The sequence below is a fragment of the Pseudorasbora parva genome, chromosome 22 (assembly GCF_024679245.1).
Source record: "Pseudorasbora parva isolate DD20220531a chromosome 22, ASM2467924v1, whole genome shotgun sequence".
In the NCBI taxonomy this organism is placed as follows: Eukaryota; Metazoa; Chordata; class Actinopteri; order Cypriniformes; family Gobionidae; genus Pseudorasbora; species Pseudorasbora parva.
The window spans coordinates 30200534-30223791 of NC_090193.1; the positions used below are offsets into that span (position 1 = coordinate 30200534).

Consider the following 23258-nt stretch of genomic DNA (forward strand, 5'->3'; position numbering starts at 1 on the left):
GTTTTCCCCTGTTGCTGCTCTGTAAACATTTAGATAATAGTATGAGACTACCACCGTCTAAAGCACTTACAGCCTCCTGCATCTACACACCTATTTATCTGTTTAGTTAGTTGCAGGAAGTATCCAAGCATATGCATCGTTGGATAGACAAAATGCATACATATTTTGTAACATAAAGGGTTGTGTGATTTGTATCCTGCATTAAATCTGACAAAAGGACTGCATGAAAAAAAAAAGTGAAAGGAACAGCTGAAGAAAAATAAATTACATCATTGTCGAGAAGCAAGGCCTCGGAGAGGGCTCGACTTTGTGTTTCTGACTCTTATCTTCCCACAACTTCTTATTTTGGGAGGAAGCTTTTACAGCTTGGGTTTACAGCCTTCTCTCCCTCCAAATGGGGCCGTGGCTAAGTGTGATGACCTCACCCTGTTTCTACTAAACTCTCCCCTACACTCTCCTCCCTCACCCCCCTCTCGCTTTCTCATAGTCTGTGCAGAAGTGAGGCATTGCAAGAGTCACGTTCTCCACAGTTCCTCCTGTCTGCATCTCAAAAGTCTCTCTGCAGTATCTCAGAACAATTCAGACTGGACCATTTTAGCTTAAAAGACTGTTAACTGACTTGGTTGACTTCAGGGTTGTAAGTTTATCAGATGTACCAGAAGAAGGATTCATGATAGTTTATTGTTTTATGGTCATCTGCTCCTCATTCAGATGATTAAAGCAAGAAGAGCAATGAAGAGGATCCAACCTTTTACAATCGGGACTAAATTATCTGTCCCTTCCGAGGCAAAATGTTTGGATTATGTGGGCATCATCCTTCCTGTACCAGGTCTGGACTGCTGTGAACTGAGAAACGACTCAAACAATGATAATTCTCCCTTCCATCAGGAGAGAGAGTCCACATATACACCATTGGAGGGACTTTCAGATGATATCAAAGAGGAAGATGACAGGGATTCTGTGTCCCCATCAGCTTCTTCCAGATCTATCAGGAAGATTGCTATGTGTGCAAATGCAGAAAGCCAGATCAACTGCCATGTCACGGACTTCAACGTGACAAACTGTGAGGCGAACAAGCCTGGTTCTTCTGCCGAAAAGCTGTTTCTAGTTGAGGAAAGACTGAGTGACAAGTCCGGTGCACAACTGGAGGTGAGCAAGAATGCATTGTTTTCATGTGTTGGACATTATGTTCCTTAGCTTGAAATGATTTGCACATAGACATAGATTATTTTAAGTACAATAATAAGTACTATTATTTTAATTATATTAAAATTATTTTATTAATTATTATTATTATTATTAATATAGTATGTTTAAGTATATTTAGTTATTAAAATTATATTAATGTATAATTAATTTTATTGCACATTTATATGTATAATTCATGTATAATATATTTTGTGTGTGTGTGTGTGTGTGTATATATATATATATAAATATATAATATAAAATATATATATATATATATATATATAATATAAAATATATATATATATATATATATATATATATATATATATATATTAGATATTAGATAAAACTGGATAACTTACAATAATAATAATTATTTATAATTTGATTTGACAAGTGCCATTCCAAATATTAAAGTATATATTAGTACATATTTAAATTTTATTTGCAATTTATTCAATTTATTTCATTAATTTATTCATATCTATCTATCTATCTATCTATCTATCTATCTATCTATCTATCTATCTATCTATCTATCTATCTATCTATCTATCTATCTATCTATCTATCTATCTATCTATCTATCTATCTATCTATCTATCTGCATCATATATAATAGTATATTTTAAAAAGTGTATGTGTACTGTACTATGTGTACTCAGCTAGATTAACTGAGATTTGTTGCAGGACTTGCATGCTGTTGCTTTTGTTTGTTTAGTTGCTTCTATTGTTCTCCCCATTTGTAAGTTGCATGGGATAAAAGTCTGCTAAATAATGTAGTATTAATTATGTATAAATGTCATATATTTATACAAAACAACAGGTCTTTTATATCCCATTTTAATATTTTCCTCCTCACTGAATGACATTTTAGACATACAAACAAAAATAAACCAAGCTCTACATCTGCAGGATCAGATAAGATCATAATCATAAAATCCACAACAGCATTTGCATGCTTTTCAAATGAAACATGTTTTAGAAAGTTGGCATCACAACATATTTTTTCACGGGCGTCAAAAACCCAACAGCACTCACATCAGCTCCATACTTGTTATTCTTTCAGTCTCTCGCTGTTTTTTATGAGCTGTTTGTGAAATTGTTACAGTTACCGCCTGCCCATGCATTCTCTCCACAAATGTGGAGTTTCCCACTGCAAAACTAAAAATGCAGTTTCTCATTGCATGCACAAATGAGTACAACAAGAACACATTGTCTTATTGTGAGAGGAAGAAAAAAATAGTGTGGATTATTACAGTTTTGCACACTGTGCTCATTGAGATGAGGTCATAGCCAGGCCCCTCATTACACAAGCCCACAGACGAGATGAACTGGTAATTTCCACACACAAAAAAGAAGAAAAGCAAAAAAAAAAAAAAATTAAGTAGTTCCAAACTGGAACACAGAGGGAAGGATATGAGATTAAACTGATGATCAAACATTGACTGATGATCAAACAACAACTACTCTAAACATGCCAAATAATGCTGGTTGTGATGCACTTTGTGGCTAAATAAATGGCAAAAGATGTTACAGTATTCCACAACTCAACCTTGATTCCTGTGTAAAGCCACATTATAAATGTTAGAGGACAAAAGGTGTGGTTTGCCCACTGTTTTAACACCATGTGCTGAGGATGCAGTCATCGCAGTGGTGCAGAAGACAAGTTAAGCAATGCAAGATCTGCAACATAAAGCACCACCGCTAATAGATGAGATCATTATTTGGAAGTACCACACCTTGCTGCAGGCTCATGTATTGTTGGTGGGCCAACACACTCAGATCCTGCTATTAATGTGATTTAAACTCTAAAATACAAAATCCCCCGGGTGTCCTAAACACAGGTGCATAAATATGAGGTGTTTGCTGTGGAGATATCTGATACCTCTGAAGAAAATGTCTTGGCATATCTTCTTGTAAGCAATCTTTTTGGCCTGCAATCTGTACTTCATGTACCCAAACAAACAACATGATTTTATTGCCTAACAGCTGAGAAACTGTAAAAGAACCAGAACTTGGTGTGCAAGTCAAATTAGTTGGAGCAACACAGAATGATGTAAGACATTTTGGGAGATTTGAGAAATGAGACATAGTCTGCCGGTCAATAGCGTGAGGTCATTGGCGAAAAGCAGACACTCAAAAATAATAAGTGTATAGAGGAAAAGGTCATTGAATTAAATGTGAAATAATTATATCTCATAAATAAAAAAAATAATTAAAAAAACTAATAACTATAATTAGTTAAATAAAAAGGTTTCAGATGTTTCTTCAAAAAAGTATGCACATACTATTCTAGTCGCCATGTATCTTTACAGACGGATCCATGGACTAAAGGAAGGAAGATAAGGAACCTTCATTACGATTATAGCATGCCAACGGTACCAGAAGACGCGGCTCACAGCCAAAGAAGAGACCTCAAGGACATCGAGAACTCTCTTATCCAACTGACAACAAGTCTGGACTTGATGCAGGTTAAATGCATTGTAAAGATGCTTCTGTTTTGTTTATTAATGTGTCTTGTTGAACCATTACCTCATGATTGCTTAATGCATCTCCTGTGCCAGGAGGAACCAGAAAGACCTCTTCAGAACACGTCAGATGCTGTAGATTTAGAATTGGAAATGTTTAGAACAAGACAAAGCCCGGGGGACCACGTTGACAAATCGTAAGATTTCCTGGCACTATGGAGCGTAGAGAATTATTGCACTTTTGTTAGTGATACAAACTGTAAGTTTCTCTGCAGGTGGCTGAAGTTGAGGTCACTCCTGAGGGACTATCATCAAGATCTCATGCTGGCTCTAGATGTTTCCTCGTTTTACCAACAAGCTGACAGCATCATCGGCAGCATTAATTGGAAGGTTGTGAAAACAAGGGTTGATTAGATTTGGCATTTAGTTATATAATACATTTATACATAATACAAGTACTGATCCAGAATGAATTTCATTGCAGAGGAACCATGCATTGGTGGGCGAGATCCAAAAAAGCGACAAAGAGACGCGTGAAATTGCCTGTCAGATCAACGTAAGTCAATCCGTGATCTCATTAGAGGAAATACAGTCTCATTGTGTAAACCTGAATTTAAGAACATGAAAACATATGAACCTGACACAGTCGGTTTGTTTTTTTAATGTGTGATTTCTCACTCAACCAAGTACTAGGCTGTTGTATTAGTCTCACGCACAAGTTTTTTTTCCTCTGGACTGAAGCATATGAACTCCAAATGAATGATGTCATTTCCTTCCATGACCCCACCCCTCTCTGGACAACTCTCTTTCCAGATGCTGAATGAGTCTGCGTCTCGCCTGTCAACTCTCCACCCAACCCTGGCCAGAAGAGTTACATGCAAACAGTCTGAGGTGAAGGAGAACTGGGCACTTCTCCAGGAGTTTCTCCGGTAAACCAGAGTCTCCTTACTCCCATTGTCCTCCTGTGAACAAAAAATAATAGTAAACAAAGCATTTGGGAGCATTGAGGTCATATTTAGGGCTTGGAATAGTACGTGACATCATGCCAAAATGAAACCCATAATTGTTAACGACCAGAGGTTGAGCTGACATGTGGTTTAGTTATGTAATGTTATGGTCTTGTATTTTGATATTGACCTATTGCAGAGCCTTAGATCATGAATGGTAGATGTTGTTTTGACGCAATTACTATGTATTTAGTTTCAAACTTAATAACATGTTGGTTCTGAGGTTTAGTCTTTGGCATTTTAGTCAATTTTTTTAAGGTGTGACTCTGCAAGACGAATATCAGATCTTACAAAAATATTTTGTCTGCATATTTAGTGAAGGATTTTTAGATAATATTTCTAATAAACAATGCACGTATGGTTTAAAATATTGGTAATACCATTAAAATAAGCAATGATTAGTGGCTCAGCTAACGTCACCCTTTTCATTTACAAAATATCTTATTGGGTGGTCATGGCTCTTATCATAGAGCAGTCAACAGCTTTAGACAGAATTTCAGAAATACTTACAGCATTATGGAAACTCAGATTGAAGTGTGACCTCTGCTCAATAGTATGACATCTGAAATTGTTATAAAGGAGAGACAGAGGAATTGAATGACAGATAGAAAGAGAAAGAAAAGGTGGTTATCGATGAACAAAGGTTATAATAGTGGAATTTTTTCTCAGTACTGGTGCAGATGTGAGGAATAGCTCATATGTATGGTATGAAGATATGATGAGAGACAGGTACTCTGTGAAAATGCATCTGGAGGAATGTACCCTTGCAGTGAGGAAGAAACTGAAAAAATATGCTTAAATATTTGTCATAAATCTCATTATTAAAGCAACTAATTACATGACAAACACAGAAAGTTTAAAACAACAAAGCAGAGTAAAATAAACTGTACATACACTATACTGCCAAAAGTATTGGGACGCCTGTCTTTGCATGCAAATGATCTTGCATCATGCACATGACATCCCATTCTTAACCAATAGGGTTTAATATGGAGTTGGCCTATCCTTTGCAGCTATAACAGCTTTAACTCTTCTGGGAAGGCTTTCGACAAGGTTTACGAGTGTGTTTATGGGAATTTCTGACCATTCTTCTAGAAATGCATTTGTGAGGTCAGGGAATGATGTTGGACGAAAAGGTCTAGCTCGCAGTCTCCTCTCTAATTCATCCCAAAGGTGTTCTATCGGGTTGAGGTCAGGCCAGTCAAGTTCCTCCACACCAAACTCGCACATTTGTGTCTTTATGGACCTTTCTTTGTACATTGCTTTGTGCAAATAAAAAAAAAAAAAAAAAAAAAAAAAAACAATACAATTTAAACAATTGTATTACATTTATCTTAAACGTTTTTCTATTCAAGGAAGCAGATGATTCATATAGTGATGACATGCACTACATAGATTATTGTTCAAATGAATACCAGATATGGCATCCTTTTTTGTGTGAGAAGTCATTGTAATAAAATGTGTTCACAAAGAATTCATAATTCATATCATTCATGCACCATTCTCTATAGGGCAAAGCTGATTGTGTCCTGCTATATCAGCAGCCAAGGAGCTTGCTGCACAACTTTCAAATACTTGGTCAGCATCTGCGTAGCAGTTTGCAGCCCGCTTTCAGAAACCCTCCACCTTCCCCAGCTCCACCTGTCTAGATCTGCTATGGGTAATTCATGTACACTCTAAAAAATACTGGGTTAAAAACAACCCAAGTTAGGTTAAAAATGGACAAACCCTGAAATTGGGTTGTTTGAATGGGTTCATTCACTGGGTTCAAACAACCCAATTTCTGTGTTTGTTAATTTTCAACCCAACTTGGGTTGTTTTTAACCCACGATTTTTGGTGAGTGTATACTGTATAAAGGGTCCTAGATCATGCAATTTTTAAAACTCACAACTTTTAAAACTGTTTCAGAGTTTTCATCTACTGAAAGTTTTCTTCTGGAAAGATGTTCTGACAACAACAATCCATTGACCGCACTGTATTCTATCCCAAACAGCCTAGTTTTCATTCCTGTCAAAAATTAAACATAGAACTAGCCTATGTTAAATATTAATACATATTCATAAATTAATATTTGGGTAATGGGAATAAATCCACAGCAGCCAAGACCATACACACTCACCTAAAGGATTATTAGGAACACCTGTTCAATTTCTCATTAATGCAATTATCTAATCAACCAATCACATGGCAGTTGTTTTACTGTATTTAGGGGTATGCTGGTCAGGACAATCTCCTGAACTCCAAACTGAATGTCAGAATGGGAAGAAATGTGATTTAAGCAATTTTAAGCATGGCATGGTTGTATTTTTCAATCTGCTTAGTTACAGGTATTCTCACGCACAACCATTTCTAGGGTTTACAAAGAATGGTGTGAAAAGGGAAAAACATCCACTTTGCGGCAGTCCTGTGGGCGAAAATGCCTTGTTGATGCTAGAGGTCAGAGGAGAATGGGCCGACTGATTCAAGCTGATAGAAAAGCAACTTTGACTGAAATATTACAACTGAGGTATGCAGCAAAGCATTTGTGAAACCACAGCACGCACAACCTTGAGGCGGATGGGCTACAACAGAAGACCCCACCGGGTACTACTCATCTCCACTACAAATAGGAAAAAGAGGCTACAATTTGCACGAGCTCGCTAAAATTGGACAGTTGAAGACTGGGAAAATGTTGATGCTCCAATGATTTCTGTTGAGACATTCAGATGGTAGAATCAGAATTTGGCGTAAACAGAATGAGAACATGGATCCATCATGCCTTGTTACCACTGTGCAGGCTGGAGGTGGTGGTGTAATGGTGTGGGGGATGTTTTCTTGACACACTTTAGGCCGCTTAGTGCCAATTGTGCATTGTTTAAATGCCACGGCATACCTGAGCATTGTTTCTGCCCATGTCCATCCCTTTATGACCACCATGTAACCATCCTCTGATGGCTACTTCCAGCAGGATAATGCACCATGTCACAAAGCTTGAATCATTCCCAATTGGTTTCTTGAACATGACAATGAGTTCACTGTACTAAACTGGCCCCCACAGTCACCAGATCTCAACCCAATAGAGCATCTTTGGGATGTGGTGGAACGGGAGCTTCAAATCTCCATCAATAACAAGATGCTATCCTATCAATATGGGCCAACATTTCTAAAATATGCTTTCAGCACCTTGTTGAATCAATGCCATGTAGAATTAAGCTAGTTCTGAAGGCGAAAGGGGGTCAAACACAGTATTAGTATGGTGTTCCTAATAATCCTTTAGGTGAGTGCATATTGCATGTTGATTGCACTAATTATTATAGGTGGCGCTATACACCATTGTTTGTTATTCGCCTTTAAATTAATAAAGAACAGGACAAATTGTGCTTATTAAGCAATATTATGGGCTTTTAAAAATATCTATAGCAAAAGTATCACAACATATTTATTTAGATCTGTTGTTTTGAGAGAAAAAAAGCTGTTCTTGCAGACATTGCTATTTTTTTTTTAATGCAGCCAACAAGCCATGTTGGCTTTGTCAACAGAGATGGTTACATTTCTTTTTGTCTCTTTTAACGAGTCCTCTATCACTAGCTCTCCAAACACACCTTTCCTGAAACTATGAGCTAACCAGACAAGAAGGAGGTGACATCATTGCTTGCATATCCTGCCAACAGTAATATCGCCCCAAACCAAAACAATTGCTGCAAAATTTCATCCAGGATTACATAACCAGTAGAGATATGATGTTAGTTATCTGTGGATAGTTTTATATTTGCAATCTGCACGTTGTTAAAGATTTACAGTCTACTGACTTGTATGGTCTAAAATGATATGTTTGAAATGTTTGAAGAGTAATGATGCCTCGGTGGTGCCATTAGAGGTAACGTTTTGTTCCACTTCTACAGGAACCAGAAGACAGATGTGTCTTCCAAACGCCCATCAACTTTACCCGCTGATCCTCTAACCACATGCCCTGACTCACAGAGCTTTGCTAGAAATGAGGGTCACAGTATAATGGGAAAAGACGTCAAAGAGGAGCAAAACCGTCTCAGAGGATTTGAGGTTAGCTGCACTGCCTCCAAAAACATATGTTAGCGTGTGATTATAAATGTCATGACCACATAGAAAAGTAGATTGGTCCGAAATTTCTGTTCAGTGAGACAATTGTTTACAATGAGGCTTCAAACTTATCTCATTTGACAGACGACCTTCTAGACAATATTATTACTTTTGTTTTAGTTTCAAAGTTAGAGAAAAATAAAGAGTTCAAATCATGCTTGAAAATTATTGGAAAGAGAAGGTAAATGACCTTCAGCAAACCACAATTGAATTCTAAAATAATTCCTATGAGTACTCATGTGATTTCTATAAAGGCCTGTTTCTTCCTCAGATTAAACAAAAATAATAATAAAAGTAATGAGAGATGAAGTTTAAGATAATAAAATCAAATGCTAAAAGTAAAGTCAGTCTGTCAAATATAGTCACAATTACCTTATGTAAATAAATACATAAATACATGTTTATTTAAAATTTTAAGTTGTAATAGGCATCCCCTGATTTCACGAAACTAATACCATGCAAATTTACAACCATAATAATGGAGCATTGTAAGTAGTTGCCAGTGTAACTCCTCCTGTTCGAACCACCCCCTCGAAGCAGGACTCAAACCCGGCTCCGCAGCCGCATGAGAGTCGGTCGCACTAACAAGGAAGCTAAAGGCTACAACCTCTAGTGCCAGTTGCTAGAGCATCTCTTTTGGTCAGAGGAGTGAGGTTTACTTGCACAGTAACTACTAGCTGGCCTCTGTTAAGACCAGGGCATTGCTAAGCTGTTGCTAACATGTATTAATGGGCTTTAATTGCATTGCTATTAAGTTGTTAAGGTGTTTTATGTGGTTTTAAGCATGTTGCTATGCGGTTGCTAAAGTGTTCTGAATGGTTTTAAGAACATTGTTATGAGGTTGCTCATTGCTGCATTATTTTAAGTAGTTTTATACACAAAAGTCAATTGCTAGGTGGTTGCTAGGATGTTTCTTACTAGCCCAAGTCAAAAGATGCCACCCCATATGTCTGTGATATTCTGATGTGAATGATCGGTTTTACTGCAGGGCTGTTGAATGTTTGAATCTGACTGGTTGATGAATGTTCTCGGCTAAAATATAGTTACAGGCAGGTCTTGATGGCATTACATGTCTGTATCACTTCACCCAAGGATTTCAGTTATTTCAAAGGTCCATACAGCCAAACAACAAAAACAAAATTCACAACGACACTGACCAAGTAAATAAATATAGTAAACAACAGGAAAAAAACAAATTATGCCCATGTTATTGTGTATGGAAGCACATTCTATTTTTATCTCGCTCTCTCCCACTTCCACTTAAGTTACAAGACAATTTTCACTAGCGAGGTGATAGCAACGCTGTTCTTGAAGCAGATAAACGTACAGTTTCGCTATTAGTAGAGACGCTGATGCCGAACACTGTTGAGAGACGCACAGACCCACTTAGGGTGTACTCAAACTAGGCACGGTTGCCATGAACCGGGCCCGAGTACGATTGTCCCCCCTCCCCACTCCCCCTCTGGCCTGCACTCACATAGGGTTTCAGCATTCGTGCTGGAGCACGCTTACGTCATTATGGTGCGGCGGTTTCGGGTTTCAGCATTCGTGCCGGAGCACGCTTACGTCATTATGGCGTTATGGCATTAACAGCCTGTTGTTAAACAGATATGTGTCGCCTTAGTGGCGCAAAAATTTTCACGTAATCGTGCTGCTCGTATGAGGAGGTTTGCAAGGTACCAGCTGAAGTGTAGCAAGGACTTTGCAGCTTTGATTACGGACTCCAGCACGGTTAGCGCTCACACTGCATGCGAACCGCGCCCGAGTCCAACTGAACCGTGCTCTGGCCCACCTCTTCCAAGCGGGCCAGGGCCGGCTAATCGAGCCGCGCCCGGGCACGGTTCGGAGCACTCACACTAGTCAAACAAACCGCGCTTTGGTGGTCAAACGTACTCGGGCGCGGTTCAAACTGGCTAGTGTGTGTACACCCTTAATCTCTCTCTTTCTCTTTCTAGTAACTGCATTAGTCTAGTGTGCTTTGGCTGAAGCCTCCGTTACCAGCTCTAAAATTACGGTTCTGGAATTGGCAACAGGCGTGGGATGCGATTCGTAAGAAATTAGTCCTGCACACAAGAGCATTTTAGGACAAAAACCTGACAAATGTCTTTAAATACAACATCTGAACAATGTCTTGAGGTGTGGTACTGTAGTATAACTGGAATAATTGTCAGTTGAATTTTCTAATAATTCAACTGTTGTCAATTATTGCTTACTTAAAGGTGTAATCTTTGCCTGAACATGTATTTCCACAGTGCTCTCAAGGTCTGTGGGCCCATAGGATGTGGAGTCCAGTTGAGGAATGTTCTGTCGGGAGTCGAGGCTCACTTTTGGAGAGCAGCTGTTCCAAGCTGGACAATATCTCTGAAAAACAGGACAGGAAGAGGTGCAATTAGTTTTTTATTTCACAATCAATATGTGGATGACTGGTGAAGTAAATGATCCGTAATTGTGTGATGTCATTTCAAACAATGGATTTCAAGATGCAGTTGTTGAGTAAAGTTTGATTAACGGTTGATGCTTTCCCAGCTGTATCGGCCAGATGGCTCAAACAACCTCTGTTTCCTCTCAAGAATGTTTCATACCCAAAAAGCTGGTGAAAGAGTCGATGACATCCACTGGAATGGTAATACAATTTCAAGTTTTTTTCATAACAATGCACTAAACTGCTATATAAATGATCTCACTTTTATCTTTTCATCTCCTTTTTGGAAATTGAATAAAGAATGAAGAGCATGACTGCTTAAATCAAAGACAAGACCGCAAAATAGAGGAGCTCCTAAGCCAGGTGGAGGTCCTTTGGGATGCTCTGCAGACGAAATACGGAGAGAACAATGAGAGTGAACCAACGGAAAAAGAACAAACCGGAGATAAAGCTGCACAGATGTTATCAGAACTCACACTTTCAAACCATCTCACGGAAAACGTGGAAGGCGGCAGTTCAGGAATGCTTGAAAAGTTCCTTGAACTTCTGGATCCCAGCGGATATCACAAAAAGAGTCAGGTAAACCAAACATCATATACAGTATAAAACCTCTATTATACCGTAGCCTAATTTAATTATTCCAAAACAGGAGGATTAAAATAAATAAATAAACATGTTTGATTTCATACTCATAACACAGTGTTTCTGTGAATGATTTTAGAAAATGTAATGAGTACAGGACCAATTACAACATTGTGAATCTGCTTTAGAATGTTTCTGGACCACTGCATAGGCAAGAAATGGCTGAGGATGCAGAACTGCATCTACTGAGTCCTCAATCTGTCCAAGAAAGATCACAGAAACAGGACCAGACCACTGATGAACTACAAAGCTCGGTAAAAGATAAGCTTGTTTTTCACAAAGCAATGTCCAACATCAACCTTATGTTAGAGATACATAAAATAGTTCACTCATTTGCATCACATTGATAATACATTTTCCAGTAATTTTACATTTTTATCGAAACATCTATTACAGTATGTAAAATGTTATAATTATGTATATTGTATAACTATTAGTAGTTACTTTGGGAATAATAAAATACTACTACTACTACTACACTGTAAAAAAAAAAAAAATTGTTTTTTGTTGGTTTAACTTAAAAAAGTAAGTAACCTGGTTGCCTTAAAATGTTGAGTTTATTGAAATTAAAAATTCAAGTTGATACAATGAAGGAAATTTGTTTAATAAATAGAAACTCAAAATATTATTGTATCTGAACCACATAAAAAATTGGATAAATCATGAAAATATGGCATGTTTCACTGCGCCATCAGAAATAAAACGCACACAATTACCCAATATGCTTACAAAATCTTTTAATAATTTTTTAATAAAGGTTGTCGAATCTCAAAAAATGTTCATTGCATTAACTCAAAATTTTAATTTCAATTAACTCAACCAGGTAACTTTTTTTCTAAATATTTTTTACAGTGTAATAATAATAATAATAATAATAATATTAATAATAATAATAATAATAATAATAATAATAATAATAATAATAATAATAATAATAATGGATAAGAAAAGTAAAGTTAATGCAGAGAAAGGTCTAGCATCTGGTTTACAGATGCCAATTGGTTGATATTTTATAAATAGCCATTATGACATTCTGATATTTTTTTTCTTATCATGTTTTTTTTTTCATAGTCAATCATATATCAGTTAAGAGCAGATTATCTTTCCTCAGCTTTCTACTCTAACACTGCGAATAAACCAGCACCTCTGCCGCTGTGCTGAGCTCAGTATGGACCTCCTGGACATAGAAACAGATATGGCTGTGCTTTGTGACTCTGACCTCAGTGGTCTGGAAGGGATACAGGAGCAGCAGGATGACCTCGAGGTAATGTACTTACTAATTGAATGTAAATAAATGTTAAACACCATTTGAATGACCCAGATCAGCATTAATGGGATAGTTCACCTAAAAATGAAAATGTGTCATTATTCATTCCAAACCTGTATGAGTTTCTTTGTTCTGTTGAACACAAAAGAAGATATTTTAAAGAATTTTTATAACCAGACAGTTGATGTTAGTTGACTTCCATAGTCATTGACTTCCATAGTATCCTTCATTAAACAGTAATAAATTATTTATAGGCTAATTATAAGCGATTTTTTTTGTTTTGTTACAATTTTTGTCCACTGCATCCTGAAATGGATTGAATGAGCTTTAAGTTATAAATGTCACAATTTTAATCAGGTTATCATTCTAATTTATAACATTTGTTTCGCACAAAGGCTCATTATACTATCATTGAGTCAGAGGTGAGAGAGATGGAGAGACTATCCAGTCAGCTACAGTTTCCTTCACCAGAGGAGGGAGACCCTCTCAGGGAAGAAGTTCAGGCGATCCTGCAGGCTTGGGAGGAAGTAGGCCGCAACATGGCTGAGAACAGAGGCCGTCTGGAGAAGTTTCACCAGATTCAGCACTACTTCGAAAACTATCTTGCCATGATGTAAGCTGCACTTAAGACTGCATTAAAGTCTGTAATGATGTAATGTCTGACTAATTTTGATAATTATAATTGTGAATATTTCATGTTTAATGTCAACAACTTAAGCAGGAAACACTTTCCCATATGGGGTATTGTTATATTATATTATAGTACTGAAGTGATAATTTGATGCGGTCTCTCTTCATGTGTCCTGTAGTACGTGGACAGAGAACACCAGATCCTGTCTCCTTGCTGGCAGCTCTGCCTGGAGAGAGAGTGAAATTGCAGAGATCGATCACTGCATTGAAACAAAGCTGGATGAGTTTAGCAAACTGGCTGCAGCTGGTCAAGAGCTTATGAAACACGAGAGTCAGTTTAAAGACATTGTGAGTGTGTGATTGATTTACTCACCATTGCCACATGGTCATCTAAGAGCATGTCAACTGTCTAAATATGCGGCGACCATCTGCAGAATGTTAGTTATGAAGATGTTTTCTTGATTATAATCTTCCTGTCTCTAGATCAAGGACAGAACAGATGAGTTGAAAAGCATGCTGGGATGGATCCAGGTGAACTGGCACGCTCAAAGAAAGCAGTTTAAAAGAAACAAGGATGGGGGACCAAAGTCAACAAATTATCCTGTTCAGCAGCAGGTTTCTAGATTTTTTTTCCCATCTATAATTTAAAATATGTAAGGGAAAAGAAAAGCTTGAAATAATTTATTATTTGAGAGGAATATACAAGAGATATGAAACACAACTATGTTAAAATATTGTACTTAGGACAACATTCATATAAATATATATTTTTTTAATCACTGCAAAATGAAAAAAAAATTAGAAAAAGTTATTATTTCAAATAATGCAGTGTGCATGAATCCCCTCAAATATTTAATTTTTAAATAAAGACATAAATACATTATCATTTAATAAATTAATGATACAATTAAAATGCTATTATTTTTTGTGCTTGTTTAACTTTTTTTTTCTTTGTTTAGGTTATGCATTTCAAAAATCCTTCTGATAATCTGTGCATTATAAATAGAGAGGTCCAAGGAGGTGCTACTGAAACACGGTCATCTCAAAACAACTTTGAGCAACAGAGGGAGAGACATGATGTGTCCAGTGTTGTTAATCAAGAGTCCTGTCTTTCAAAGACATCGCTAGGCTCAAGCATCTGTCTCATTTTAACCTTTGATGAACAGTCTTCAGGCATCAACCAAGTGACAAAACAATGGTCACCCAACAATATTGATATACATGAGGAGTCATCAAGCAGCATTCAGGCGGACAAACATCAATCACAAGACAAAAACTCAATGAAAAAGCAAATGCAACAGCCACACGATATGCTTCAGGTGAAATGGCCAAATGAATCAATCATGAGTAAAGAGACCAAACTAAATTCATCTTGTTGGAATCTTGGTCAATTGCAAAACAAAGAACCCGTCAAGTCACTAGGCAAACAGAAAGTATCCAGCCTTTTGTCCTCGTGTGACACTGAATCATCTTTTTCCGGCCACTCAACAGAGAATCTACAGTCCATCAACAACCAATCTGATCTGCAATTATCACCAGACACTGATCAGGTGCAAAAACTATTAGAGATCTCAGTCACGCATCAAGCACAAAACCCTCAGTCACCAAGCTACAATCAATACTTGACGCGAAATGTGGCACACAACAATCTAGAAACAAACCAAAACCAAAGCGACGACCACCTGCGGCATGAAGTGGCAGCTGAAGTCACTCATAGAGTAAGTAAGACTTCAAACACTGCGTTGTTAACTTCAGACACATTCCAAACTGAGCTAAAATCTCACACACAAACCAGACATGCATGTGCTTATTATTCTCCCGGCTCTGTACATCCTGTCCTGTGTGGTAAAACAATGACCTCATGATTTATTTTCCATGGCGTGGCTTTAAAAAGCCTCCTGGTGGTGTGTATTGTAATAATGCGCTGTGAAGCCTGCACATGCCATATAGGATTTATTAACTTGGCATGCAATCATATTAGTCATGCTTCAGATATTGCCATCACAGCTGTGCGTGTATGCATTCAATAACCATACGATTTTCAGTTTGCAGAATGCTTCTGGCCCATGGGTTGTAAGTTGCATCTCAGGTAATCTAAAGTTCTGAATTCATCTTTCTGTGGCAGGTCTTCACATATCTACACGTCTCGGATAGTTACAGATCTGCAGGACGAGTCTTGGAGGTCGTATCCCCACCATGTGCAGAAGGGCAGGACATGACAACCTCTGCATTGAGTTCCTCCTCAGATCAATCGGCCTCCTCCTTCTCGCAAAATGTCACAGCTGAAGGAGGAATGGTTTACAATCCCAACAGATTCAAGGCAAGTTCTGTGTTCAAGATGAAAGAGCCCATCAGAAGTAAGGAGGATAGGCAGAGAAGGAACTCTACGCTTGGCAATGTAAGATTGGAAAGGTCTGGCAAATCTTCAAGCATTTTCAGGCGGAGGTGTAACACTTGGCCAGAAAGAGAACGCAGATTGAAAGAAAGTCATTCAAACTCCAATCTTCAGGTTTTCATTAAAAAAAACATGTTACCTGTGGATTCTGTTATTGATAATAAATCCAATCCTTTTCCAGAAGACAATTTGCCTAATGCTGTCAAGACTTCAAGTGGAGCAGTTAAAAACATCTGCTCTTATTTGTCTCTAGGATCCACTCTTAGCTTCAGTCTTCCCAAGCGCTTTCACAACAGTGTCTTGGAAATGGAAAATAAAAAGGAGACTGAACCTATACAGATTTATGACTCAAACAACCAAACTTTACCCTCAACTCAAACTCCACAATTAGAACTTGAGGTGGAACCAGTGACTCATATGAGACAAGCTGAAATAAACCTGGTAGATATGGAACATCTGGAAGATACAGAAGATCCTGAGGTTGAGAACCAACAATTAAACCAAGTGTACGAAAGCACAGAACCTGTCTTGAGGGATTTCACATTGGTTGAATATGAAGAACCCATTAATGATTCCTCCAGCTTTCACAAAGCCTCTCCTCCAGTGGTCAATGGTTCCCCGTTGGTCAGTCAGAGCAGGCTTCTGTGTCCTTCTTCATCCTGTGGTCACAGTTGCTTTAGTGTTCACACTAAAATAAAAGACCTGAATGGCCACTTATACTACACTTCCAAATACATGAAGATAAACTCCTCAGAAAACTTGTTCCCTAATGGCCAGGGCTCCGGTAAGAGCAGCCGTATCATAAACTGTGGTGTGAGAGACTGTGCGGTGTGTTTCAGTGATACAGTAAAAGAGACAAGAGTAGATTGTGCAGAGAAACCAGACATCAGGACAGAGGAGCTTCTTCAGCCAGGGCACTGGCTTTTCCAGCAGGAGGAAGAGGAACTGGAAGATATCTGGAGAGGAAAAGTTGGTAATCTCACTTTAAATTGTGGTGTGGAAAGAAATACAGCTGAAGAAACAGGTAGAAGAGGATTTTTACAATAAAGGTTAAAGGAGTTGCACTATGTAAAATATCCAAAAACAACCAGGCCAGTGTTATATATTTTGTTCAGTTGAGCTCTTATATCCCAAATGTTTTTAATTATTTGTAAATTGGGAGAAAATTACTATTTTAACCAAGGAGACAGGACATCTGATGGAGTTGTCTGTCAGTTGCATCATATCTGCGCTACCCTCGGTTTCCGGTTTTATTTGGCTTTACTCTCACAGTAGTCTCATTGTAGTGTCACGTGTCACAGCAGCCGCTGAGCGAATGCACAGAGTAATGTCATAACATCATTTTAAAAACACTTAAATGTATCTAACACACCGGCCCGTGTGTTTGGCAACAATCGCTCCAGCGGCCTTGCTCAGCTCCACAACACTCGGTCCTACTCTGCTTCATACTACAGTAACGGTAATTATCGCATCCATGAACATGATTTCTGTCCGAGTCTAGCTTGGATGCTAGCCGAACTTAGCCCCGCCCATAACATTTTTAGGTCGGGCGGTTCAGTCTGGACCTGATCCATAGAGGAGTAATTATCCCCAAACAGAAACTGTTCGGACCAATGAAATCATCAGGGCGGGCTTTAGACGATGACGGACAGATGATAAACAGAAACGTAATCATGCATGTCATCAAAGGGGCTTGGATTATATTTGTTCGAATCCTGAACGGAGAGCTTTTTTGTATCTGCATTCACCTTCACAATTTCTCTCAAAATTGATGATTTTGTTGGGTAAGTACTCTGTGTATCATTAAATTATTTTATTTTTTTACAACACCGGCAAAGATCGTTTATTCCAGAGTTGCCAAGTTTTTACAACAAAACCCACCAACTACTAGCCCTAAACAATGGGGGGGGGGGGCAAGGTTGGCAAATTTTGGCAAGGTTGCCTGCTAAAATTCGCACTCATGGGTCTATATATCACATAATATTCGCTTCAACCCACGAACATAGAAAACAACACGCAGAAAAAACGCGGACTTGGCAACACAGTGCAGTTGAGCTCTGTTGACATTTGACAACTAACGTAATGCGTCGGCTTCGTTGCTCTGATTGGTTGTAGGTCTGTCCAATTGATATCTTTCCTGGTTCGGTTGAAACACGCCCCATAATCACAGCCCAATGGAGCAGTATCAGACTCACATTCTGACTAGAATTGATTATGACCACAACAGGCTAGTCCGAGTCCTAGCCCGATTCTTTTCCACTGGCTGTGAGGTAAAGACCACATGTCCCAAGATTTTACGCTCAAACCTGGCGTCATCAAACTGCGCCTTTGTTTTGAATAGGCGCCCTGTAGCGGATGGAAAAGTTACATACTGTAGCTTTAAAATGAAAATTACCCATGATTGTCTCATCCTCAAGAAATCCTAGGAGTATATGACTTTCTTCATTCTGATGAACACAATCAGAGTTATATTAAGTTATATTTGGCTCTTCCGCGCATTATGATGGCAGTGGCGGGGTCCATTGAGTTTTAAGCTCAAAAAAGTGCATCCATCCCTCATTAACATAGCTCTGGGTGTAATAAAGGCCTTCTGAAGCAAATCAATGGGGTTTTGTAAGAAAAATATCCATATTTAAAACTTTATAAAGTAAAATATCTAGCTTCCGCCAGAACGTCTTCTTTAGCGTAAGCATTTTGAGTTGTGAGAGGCAATTTATATATATATATATATATATATATATATATATATATATATATATATATATATATATATATATATATATATATATATATATATATATATATATATATATATATATACAGTCTTGTTCAAAATAATAGCAGTACAATGTGACTAACCAGAATAATCAAGGTTTTTAGTATATTTTTTATTGCTACGTGGCAAACAAGTTACCAGTAGGTTCAGTAGATTGTCAGAAAACAAACAAGACCCAGCATTCATGATATGCACGCTCTTAAGGCTGTGCAATTGGGCAATTAGTTGAAAGGGGTGTGTTGAAAAAAATAGCAGTGTCTACCTTTGACTGTACAAACTCAAAACTATTTTGTACAAACATTTTTTTTTCCTGGGATTTAGCAATCCTGTGAATCACTAAACTAATATTTAGTTGTATGACCACAGTTTTTTAAAACTGCTTGACATCTGTGTGGCATGGAGTCAACCAACTTGTGGCACCTCTCAGCTGTTATTCCACTCCATGATTCTTTAACAACATTCCACAATTCATTCACATTTCTTGGTTTTGCTTCAGAAACAGCATTTTTGATATCACCCCACAAGTTCTCAATTGGATTAAGGTCTGGAGATTGGGCTGGCCACTCCATAACATTAATTTTGTTGGTTTGGAACCAAGACTTTGCCCGTTTACTAGTGTGTTTTGGGTCATTGTCTTGTTGAAACAACCGTTTCAAGGGCATGTCCTCTTCAGCATAGGGCAACATGACCTCTTCAAGTATTTTAACATATGCAAACTGATCCATGATCCCTGGTATGCGATAAATAGGCCCAACACCATAGTAGGAGAAACATGCCCATATCATGATGCTTGCACCTCCATGCTTCACTGTCTTCACTGTGTACTGTGGCTTGAATTCAGAGTTTGGGGGTAGTCTCACAAACTGCCTGTGGCCCTTGGACCCAAAAAGAACAATTTTACTCTCATCAGTCCACAAAATGTTCCTCCATTTCTCTTTAGGCCAGTTGATGTGTTCTTTGGCAAATTGTAACCTCTTCTGCACATGCCTTTTTTTTAACAGAGGGACTTTGCGGGGGATTCTTGAAAATAGATTAGCTTCACACAGACGTCTTCTAACTGTCACAGTACTTACAGGTAACTCCAGACTGTCTTTGATCATCCTGGAGGTGATCATTGGCTGAGCCTTTGCCATTCTGGTTATTCTTCTATCCATTTTGATGGTTGTCTTCCGTTTTCTTCCACGTCTCTCTGGTTTTGCTCTCCATTTTAAGGCATTGGAGATCATTTTAGCTGAACAGCCTATCATTTTTTGCACCTCTTTATAGGTTTTCCCCTCTCTAATCAACTTTTTAATCAAAGTACGCTGTTCTTCTGAACAATGTCTTGAACGACCCATTTTCCTCAGCTTTCAAATGCATGTTCAACAAGTGTTGGCTTCATCCTTAAATAGGGGCCACCTGATTCACACCTGTTTCTTCACAAAATTGATGACCTCAGTGATTGAATGCCACACTGCTATTTTTTTGAACACACCCCTTTCAACTAATTGCCCAATTGCACAGCCTTAAGAGCGTGCATATCATGAATGCTGGGTCTTGTTTGTTTTCTGAGAATCTACTGAACCTACTGGTAACTTGTTTGCCACGTAGCAATAAAAAATATACTAAAAACCTTGATTATTCTGGTTAGTCACATTGTACTGCTATTATTTTGAACAAGACTGTATATATAAACTGCAGTAAAAAAATGATATATATATATAATTTTTCTTACTGCAGTGTGCACCAATTTAATGCCTATATACACTATAGTTCAAACTTTTTTTCTTTTTTTTTGCAGAAATGTATAGTTTTATTTAGTAAAGGCATGTTAAATTGACCAGAAATAACATTTACATTGTTATAAAATATTTCTGTTTTCATTAATACGGTCCTCTTGAACTTTCTATTCATTAAAACATCCTTAAGATCTATCGGTTTCCTTTAAAATATTAAACAGCACAACTGTTTTCAACATTGGTAACAATAGTTTCTTGAGCAGCGAATCTTCATTAGAATGATTTATGAAGGATCACGTGACACTGAAGACTGCAGTAATAATGCTGAAAATTCAGCTTTGAGTTGTGCTGATCTTTGGAGACACTGACGTCGTCATATGGTTAACTCATGCCATATTCTTCATATTAGTGACCAGACTATGTTACCTGTCAACGCATGATTAGCAAATAGCTCCATCTGTTGGGCTGAGATCAGATTATTGTTCAGTACTCCACTGAGCAAAATGTTTACTTTTTACTGAGCAATTGCTATGAACCACAACGCATAATGTGAATCTTGCAATTGAGAAGGCTATGCATTAAAAGCTACTGGAATTGTATACATTTTATTGGCGGGACACTTGCAATTCTGAATGAAGAGAAAGAGAAAGTCAGTGTCTGTAATTGCATTAGATATTTTTCCTCTCCAGTTATTAATCATGAAATTATGTGGCCTTTATTACACTGACTAATACTCCAGACTGCAAAAATGACTATCTCATGGGGATAACAGGGAAATGTATCACCATGTTTGACAGCTGTGTGTTGGCCCCTAAACACAGCTTTTAAAATTAGGCCAGTATTTCCCTTTAGACTTAACATTTGCTCAAAATTAAGTATATGAATAAGTATATGATATGACACATGCAGATTTAGAATGAAAAACAACTGAACAAATACATTCCCCTTTTTAATGGCAGGTTCATTGCTTCTTTTTGTTTTGTTTTTAATTGCAGGGCTATCAATTAAAACCAGCATGGGACAGGTAGCACACCCACTCCATGGATGAGACGGTTATTTTGGCCATGCGACCCCATCACATCATTAGCAAAATGGATTATTTCATAGATGGGATCGTTTTGGACATCTCACCATTTATCTGCTGTGCATATGCTGTATGTATATTATTGTATTGCACTTGTTCTTCTCTATATCATCATAGTAAATTTAATGAAAAACTGTCAGTCTAAAGGTTGATCCAAGATCTGTAGACAACAATGCAGACACACAATAGAAGTTTGAAATTACCATTGCCTAACTCCAGATGGAGCCCTTGTCCCGCTTATGTAGCATTAGGTTAGCACAGTGGAAGGGTCAACCCATGTACAATAAAAAGGTACCTCTGTACACACCCATTTTAGAGCTAACAACAGAATCATTAGGCCCAGAGACACCATGCTGCTGATTCACTGAGTAAATAATAAAAAGACTGTCATGAGAAAAGACTTGCATATGAATGATACTCTCCTTTTTAACCAGTCTATTGTAATAAACTGTACATCTGAAAAAACAGTTTGTAAATCACTATCAAAAAGCATATATGCCATTGAAAGGTTTAATAATGTTTTCTGTGGCCATAAGGTGGGGTTTTGGTATTCTCACATTTACATTGTTCACTATTTTGCACAAAATAAAACTGAAACCTGTCAGTGTGACTTATATGGTGATTAATTCAAGCCAATTATGGTAAAGAAAACATGTAATACATTTAGGTCACTGTAAAAACACTTTACAGTGTTGTAAACATAACCATTGTCAAGCTACCCACTCCATGCATGAGACGGTTATTTTGGCCCTGCGACCCCATCACATCATTAGTAAGATGGATTATTTCATAGATGGGATCGTTTTGGATATCTCACCATTTATCCGCTGTGCATATGCTGTATGTGTATTATTGTATTTCAGTTGTATTCTTCTCTATATCATCATAGTTAATTTAATGCAAAATTCTATATCACAGGGTAGCTCCCATCAGATCTAAAAATAACTTGACATTTTACTAGTGCATGTAAGATTTTTCATACCAATAATATAAGGCTTAAATGTGATCAGAATTCAAATTATGACAAGTTAACCCACTCTTGCATGCATTCGTCTACAAAAAGCTATGTTAATGTTTGATTCAAATAAATGTTAAAAAGTATTTTTGCTGCCTAGGAAATTGAAGAAAATTCATCACAGACAGGTTTTTAGTTTCTATACAATATGTTGATAATAGTCAATCATATTAATAGTCATAATAGTTAAAAGAAAATGTAACAATTTCATTATACTACTCAACCGGTTTTACACTTATTGTTAGACATGACATTTTTTAACTTAGCTGGCTATTTACTTTAACTTAGATGTCAAGTAAATATTTACTGTAGGGTAGTATTTAAAAATGAATAACTCTGAATTAATAACTCTGTCCATTTCAACTGTATTCACATATTCCACTGTTGCAAAATGTTGCCTCTAGGCAAAATTTTATTCAAGCAAATCCTCATTAAAAATTATTTATAACTCTAAATGATGGGGGGAAATGTCTCCTCCACATCAGAAAAAGTTTATAAAATGACCACCAGGATGTAGTGTGACCAAGTCAAAGCATTTTGCTTG

The 23258-nt window shown here is 37.5% G+C and overlaps 1 protein-coding gene across 4 annotated transcripts; it reads left to right on the plus strand.

Annotated features, from left to right (window-relative positions):
* Nucleotides 1-508: 508 nt before the first annotated feature.
* si:dkey-238i5.2 (interaptin) lies at nt 509-22295 on the plus strand. 4 transcript variants are annotated; one of them, XM_067431947.1, is made up of 18 exons: nt 509-1149; nt 3510-3665; nt 3759-3859; nt 3938-4052; nt 4147-4218; nt 4476-4591; nt 8552-8708; nt 11018-11148; nt 11292-11388; nt 11488-11766; nt 11958-12083; nt 12941-13093; nt 13492-13709; nt 13906-14074; nt 14210-14341; nt 14686-15444; nt 15852-17094; nt 21611-22295. In XM_067431947.1, the coding sequence occupies exons 1-18, from the start codon at nt 712-714 to the stop codon at nt 21661-21663; spliced, it is 4515 nt and encodes a 1504-aa protein (XP_067288048.1). In that variant the 5' UTR covers nt 509-711; the 3' UTR covers nt 21664-22295. The 4 variants fall into 4 exon arrangements, with proteins under 4 accessions (XP_067288048.1, XP_067288049.1, XP_067288047.1 ...); XM_067431948.1 differs by having other exon boundaries at nt 15852-17090; XM_067431946.1 differs by lacking the exon at nt 21611-22295 and having other exon boundaries at nt 15852-17324.
* Nucleotides 22296-23258: the final 963 nt, after the last annotated feature.